Below are 7025 nucleotides of genomic sequence, written 5' to 3'. Positions count from 1 at the left end.
TTTTGCCTGATTTAATTTAACGATGCGTTACATAATATTTTATTAATAAAACTCATAAAAATCAGCAGGAGAAAAGTGGAATAGGGGAGAGCAAACATAATTAAAATCAACGAACTATTCCGTCCAGTATTCAATAAACAACAAAATTGGCACAACAATGTAAAAGAGTTGCAAATGCATTCATTATCTAGAATCACTTATTTATGATACCCAGGAAAGGATAAAACTAAGTTTTTGTTGAAGATTGGGATAAATAAGATCCTTCGACATGATTAGTTACTCGGGATATTGCATAATATGAGGCGCTCGAAGCAGCATAATATGATGACACACTGAGTTGAGCGAACGCTGGAAGCAAGTAAGCTGTTTATGAAATGAGATGTTAGCACAAGATGTGTGAAGAAAAAAGAAGAAACTAAAGCTTCATTAGTACTATCTTATGCAACCAAAAATCAGGTATATCGAACCAACATACACAAGTTCCATTGGGTTGGAATAAACTATAAGAAATTACAACTCTTAGACCACTTTGAAGAGAGGGCAAGTAGAATGTGCAAAAGCTTCAAGTAATAACAAAAAAAACATATTAGATCCAATTGTTTGAGATTAATACATGGATCATACCCTTCGCTGAATTTTAGGTTATATCTCATCATCAATTACAATAGATAAGTTTTTCCTTTTGTCTTTCTATCCTTCGCACCTTCAACTTTAATAAATTTAAATTATCTAAACTACTAAAAATGTTCTTTTTTTTTTAGGTTCATATAATTAAAGTCTACAAATTTGTTAAACATCAACTATCTCTCATATCAATATAACTAGATGATTGCCCTCACGAGCTGGAGCAGATGGTTCATGCAGGAGTGTTGCCCCAGCAAAGTTCGGGGTCAATTCCCAATAGGTACAGAATACCCCGTTAGTTGCCTCACCCCCTACATGCGTAACTGTTGTTGGATGAAGCTCCTCATGATTTACCCCCTTCTAAGAAGTGTGGGGCCACCTTGGAGAGACCGCCAAGGTGACGATTTCACCTTTTGTCATAGAATATAACTAGATGATTTTTCTTCTAAAACCCACCACATCAATTAAGCTTTTTCTTAACATAGACATCATATGCAAATCTTTCTTTTCAATTCAATATCTCCACTGGTATTATAATTAGCCTTACACATTTATTCTAAGCGTGGATAGCATATATCTCCTAAGAAATGGATAGCATGGGCAATCACTTTTTTTTTAACCCTACCATACATTTAAAGTGGATTTACTTGCAATAAGGCTCAGAGCTCTATATCACTTGGACTTGCGCATGAGTATCCAACATGGGTGTGAATGTAAGAGTGTGACATGGTTAATTCTAAAGTTTGCAAGTGATCGATATAAGTGTCGGCTATCAATCCAGAATGCTGATAAGTTGAGAAGAATATTATGTTGTTCACTTCTTCACATATCAATATTCATTAGTCTATTGGGCTTTTGCATTATTGGTGAGAATCTCAGAAAAGTTTAACTGAATTTAGTATAACAAGTATTCACTATTCAGTATGGACTCACTTGAACTGGAATATGATTCATAGTGAATGAGTAATCTTCAATCGTTTCAAATTTTATTTAAGAAAATACCAGTGGACCAGAGTTTAGGAATTTGAAGATAAAGTTCAACAACCACAAATGCAATAAGCAACCATGAAACCCAACTATTTCGGTTGGCTATATAAATCAAATCATCCATTGAGCTTGGACAACACTACATCGATAATAATACAATGTTATTTAATTGAATGTCATAATACTAATTGTCATTTTTTTTTACTCTCCCAATGCCCTCCATAAACAATGCCATTATCGACATCTGAACTTCAGAGAAAAATAAATAAAAGAAAATCGTTCCATTTAGACTACTGCTGCTTAATTGTCAATAGGCCCAAGCATGTACAGAAATCAAAATGCTCTTTTTTTTGTGTGTGTGTGTGTGTGTGTTGGGGGGGGGGGGGGGGGGGGGGGTGGGTGGTAATGCAAGTATCTGGCCCTTGGACATGCCCAACTAGTCACTGATGATTCAAATTCCGCAGGAAATGGCCAACGTGAGATTTGAACACTCGTTGTATGGGAATCATCCTTACCTCTTACCACCCCACTGTGCCCGTGGGGCAATCAAAAGCCTCTTGTATGCCATAAAGTAGAAAGCATAAATTATAAAGGCTTTGCAAACTGCAAAAGTACGGTAGAGCAATGCTGTAGTCATCAGCATCAACATTCATAGTTTGCAATTTCTATGGTGGGTGCCTTATAATTTGGACATATTAAAATATTTTTCTCTGAGATGAAATTATGTAGATGCAAATGTAACCAGATAAAATAGCTCTTAATTACTGCAGACAAGCATCATAATTAATAGGAGAAAGTATTAAGTAGAAATTTGCATAGGGTAATTCCTTCTCTTGGATAATTGTTATTCAACACACAAAACTTGGTATACTTGCAAGCAAGTTTCCCTTATAGAACGTCAAAATATTAATAAAAAACGGAGAATATAAGCACATATGTACTTTACCTCCAAGTGCAGCACTAGCTCCTGAATACAACAGCAGCGAAGGAATCTGGAGGGAAAAAAATGTCAACCAACAATGAGAAAAAAACAATAAAGAAGAAAAATGTTATTACTTGAACAATGGAGACAACATATTATCAAATGCCACTTCTACAAGGTTGATGAGAGTATTTTCAAGAAAAGTACATTCGGAACATGTTTTAAAAGGAATATAAATAAAAGAATATATGAATTTTTATTAATATGACAACTATTACATATTAAAAATACCAACATTATGTAAAAGTTGAAAAAATCTTAACATAGAGGAGGAGAAAGTTAGATGTATGATTCTAATAACCATGCTAAGGTCGATGAAATTTTAATTACACATGGGCAACAAATCTAGGATGATTATATGAACATCTTTACAAAACCACATCTCATTGTAAAACAATAGTCTAGCACCAATACAAAGTTTATTCAACCAAAGATTTATATGTCTTTAGTTGCATTCTCTATCAGTTCCTTGAGTTAATATTCAGTAAAGGAATGGTGGAATGGTTAAAATTCAATTCAATTAAAAAATTCAAACCAGCCAAATATAATAATTTGACCTTTATTAAACCAAAAAGTAATAATAACAACTTGACTTTGCTTTCATTAATTGAATACTAATGGATGACCAACCTGCACCACCATTTGTTGGGAATGGAGAAGTAAATTGACAACTGACCATCCAAGGTCTTATTTTTCATAGAGAAAGTTTAGTGATTAGCCATAAGATAAATGGTAAAGCTAAATCAGATTATACCACAGTAGATATCATCTAATCTTTAGTTATTCACAAAACACTTACATATCATATAATCTTTAGCTAACAACAAAGACAGTGATTCCAACAAAATGATAGAAACCATTACCCCAACTGAGAATTGCAACCATTTGGGACCCTTGACATGCTGCTGAATAAATGGAATACCTAACAGAGATGCCCACATTCACTTCTTTCAGGATAATCACCATGGTCAAATTATCCAAAGACCTATTAAACTTCAACGGAACTAAAATTATTACCTGAATTCATACTATGAATAGCACTAAGCAATCCGCCAGCTCCTGAACCAGCCTTTCCAACACAAGAAAGTTAACATAAGAATCAAGAACAATAAAAGAAGCTAAATACGAGCCAATTTTTGAGTAATTAGCATAGCATCTAAGTTTACAGGAATGCCATATATCCAAATGATCATCATTTATACCACGCTAGCAGCATCATGCAAAACTGAAGTGATGGTCCATTCGCCTTTTTCCTGCAAGTTTCATAAGTAGCATAAAGCGTCGATGATTGGAGGAGCGAAACAAAGGTGCAAACGGAAGTTATCCAAGTTGGAATTTCCCTTTTTGAGGCCAAAAAAAAGGAAGAAGCAAGATTATATTGAAGTAGACGACGACTTCAGTGACGGAAGAAACAATTAAAATTTGAGACTGGAGCATAAGAGGGAATTGGGAACGGACCGGATTAGGGTTTATGAGGGACAGACAACGAGGGCAACGAGCAGAGCCCAAGCCAGGATTCATCGTCGGGTCATGTTGAAGATTGCCAGCCCGGAGCTTCTCCTCGTAAACTTGTCTCGTCCCCATCGTCTTCTCCTCGTCCCGAAAGATCTTAAAACCCTGGAGCAGAAGTTTCACAACATCACTAAATTCATTTTGCAGCTTAACTCACGAACATCCAAAATCATATCAGCATGATCTCCAAGTTAACAAGCTTAATCGATAAAATCGAGGAGAAAAAGAGGAGAGATCGAAGAGACACATCCGTACGAGGTCACGCCGATCAAGCAGAGCAACGATGTCAAACCAGGGAAGGACGTTGCTTAAGAAGAGGCACTGTGTGCCTTCGCCACGAGATGCCGCAGCGTCGTCGCCGTTGTCGTCGGCGTCGGAGGTGGCGGCGGCGGAGAATTACAAGGTGGAACGGAGGCGGATTACCGATTAATGACGTCGGTTTTTATATCTGAAGCCAATAGAAAATAACAGAAATTAGAGCATCCGTTCAGACCGAAATTAGGATAAATGATTTTTTTCATATCATAAAAATTTTAATTAAATTATTGTCTTCGATAAAATATATTTGTACTTTATATTATTAAAATGGACAAAAATTATAAAAAAAAAGTGCTCCTTCGAATCGTCAAAAGTCGGTCCTATATTTTATTTTAAAAATATCTTTATGGTGATATTTTAGCAATTAAAAACGTCTTTTTAATAAGAGATAAAAAAATATTTCTAAAAAATTTGCGCCAATTTTATTTTCACCCACTTAAAATCACTTCTAGGACAGTCGACAACCAGTCGAACTAAGGGGGCGTTTGGTTCTTTCCTAGGAATAGGAATCGGAATGGGAATCATTGTATTATGGAATGGGAATGGGTATGAGCATTGATATCACTCTTAAAAGCAATGTTTGGTTAGTTGCATATCTTCTATCGGAATAAATCAAAATTTCCTTTTTTACCCTTAAAGGAAAATAAGAGAAAAAATTAGATGTGAGAGAAAGATGAATGTGAGAGAAAAATATGATGAAAGAGAATGATGAGAGAGAAAGTGTGATGAGAAAAAATGAAGAGAGAGAAAGTGTAATTGGAGAGAGCATGATGAGAGAAGAAAGTGTGATTGGAGAGAGCATGATGAGAGAAGATGAGAGAGAAAATATGATGTGAGAGAAAGTATGATGGGAGAGGATGAAGAGAGAGAAAATGTAATGAGAAAAAATGAGGAGAGAGTGTGTGGTGAAAGAGATTGAGGAGAGAGAAAGTATGGTGAGAGAGAAAGTGTGATAAAAAAAAAGAGAACAAAGAGAACAGTAAGTGTGATTGGAGAGATTGAGGAGAGAGAAAGCATGATGAGAGAGAAAGTGCATTGAGTAAAAAAAAGGAGGAAGTGTGATAAGAGAGATTGAGGAGAGAGAAAGTGCGATGAGAATGAAAGTGTAATGAGAAAAAAAGAGAAAAGAGTGTGATGGGAGAGATTGAGGAAAGAGAAAGTATAATGAGAGAGAAAATACAATGAGAAAAAAAAAGGAAGAGAGTGCGATGGAAGAGATTGAGGAGCGAGAAAGTATGATGAGAGAGAAAGTGTAATGAGAAAAAAGAGAAAAGAGAAAAGAGAATGTGATAGGAGAGATTAAGGAGAGAGAAAGTGTGTGATAAAATGATGAGAGAGAAAATATGATGAGAGAGAAAATATGATGAGAGAGAACAAAGAGAGAGAAGTGATATGAAAGAAAAAATAAATAAATATATTTTGATATTTGATATTCATGGAGAAAATTTTAGTTTTAAGTCAAGGGTATTTTTGGAATAAGGGAATATTTTGATTGATGAAAATAGGGTAATGGCTCATTGAAGGGGAGGTACATGGGAATGAGTTATTACCCAATTTCAAGGATTCATTCCCTTATTTGTATTCCTATTCCTATAATTCAAACATTAACAATGGTAATCAATGATTCCCATTCCCATTCCCCTCTCCTATTACCCTAAACCAAACGCCCCCTAAGTTGAACAATAAAATGCTGGAGCTCGAACTTGATTCATTAGTCATAAACATGAGTTTAGCTCGAATTCGATTCAAACTTTAGTTCTTAAGCTCGGACTCAGTAAATAATAAAATTAAATAGTTCGGGCTCAGTTCAAATTTGACTTGAAAAAAGATCGTTTAAAAATTAAACAAGCTCAGTTGAAGCTTTAAGATAATTAATTATAATAATTAATAATATATTATTATATTTATTATTTATGTGATATTTAATTTTATATAGCTAAAATAATAAGATAAATGAGTCTCTTAACGAATATGTTCACGAGTCTCTTAACAAACACGTTCGTAAACTTCTAAATGAACATGTTCACAAGTTCACAAACTAAATGTTGTTAAGCTCAAGTTCGGCTTAATAATATTTTCGAGCTCGAAATTAGGCTCGAGTTCGGCTCGTTTACTTAATCGAATGAACTCAAATAATTTTTTTTCGAATCGAGACCTAAATAACTAGTGACTCTTTGACACCCCTAATCACTTCCAAGAGAAACAACCCAATTAAAATTAGAAATTAAGATTTCCAATGAATTAAACATTTATGAATACATTTGATATTTGATTTAGTAAAACTTTATTCATTTTCATTCAATAGATAAGGTTAATTAAAAAAAAAGACTAAATGAATTTATATATATATATATATATATATTCAGCTTGTAAATAATGTCGATGAATAAAAAATAAGATGTAATTAGACTCTCTAATATATAATTAAGTAATCTGAATTCTAAAAAATTAATATATTTAAAAAAATCTTTTTAAAATATCTCTTAAACTTAGATTACAGTAAACTTTTAAATGGACAGAGTACAAATGTAAGATGTACGCATAAAATTAAATTATATTGAATAAAATATCTGAAGGCCGAAGTCGTTCTGTCTGGCGATGC

At 34.0% G+C, this 7025-nt stretch overlaps 1 protein-coding gene across 2 annotated transcripts; it reads right to left on the bottom strand.

Annotated features, from left to right (window-relative positions):
* Positions 1–81: 81 nt before the first annotated feature.
* On the bottom strand, positions 82–4576 carry LOC122056253. Of its 2 annotated transcripts, none has more exons than XM_042618125.1 (7): positions 4398–4576; positions 4052–4210; positions 3796–3846; positions 3611–3662; positions 3457–3515; positions 2558–2603; positions 82–363 (listed from the first exon to the last, which is right to left on the bottom strand). In XM_042618125.1, exons 2-7 carry the CDS (start codon positions 4175–4177, stop codon positions 227–229), a joined length of 471 nt encoding a protein of 156 aa, XP_042474059.1. In that variant the 5' UTR covers positions 4178–4210; positions 4398–4576; the 3' UTR covers positions 82–226. The 2 variants fall into 2 exon arrangements, with proteins under 2 accessions (XP_042474059.1, XP_042474058.1); XM_042618124.1 differs by having other exon boundaries at positions 4361–4574.
* Between the last annotated feature and the right edge of the window lie 2449 nt (positions 4577–7025).

The sequence above is a fragment of the Zingiber officinale genome, chromosome 3B (genome assembly GCF_018446385.1).
Source record: "Zingiber officinale cultivar Zhangliang chromosome 3B, Zo_v1.1, whole genome shotgun sequence".
In the NCBI taxonomy this organism is placed as follows: Eukaryota; Viridiplantae; Streptophyta; class Magnoliopsida; order Zingiberales; family Zingiberaceae; genus Zingiber; species Zingiber officinale.
Note: the sequence above shows the minus strand (reverse complement) of the source record. Positions and strands in the feature narration are given on the sequence as shown.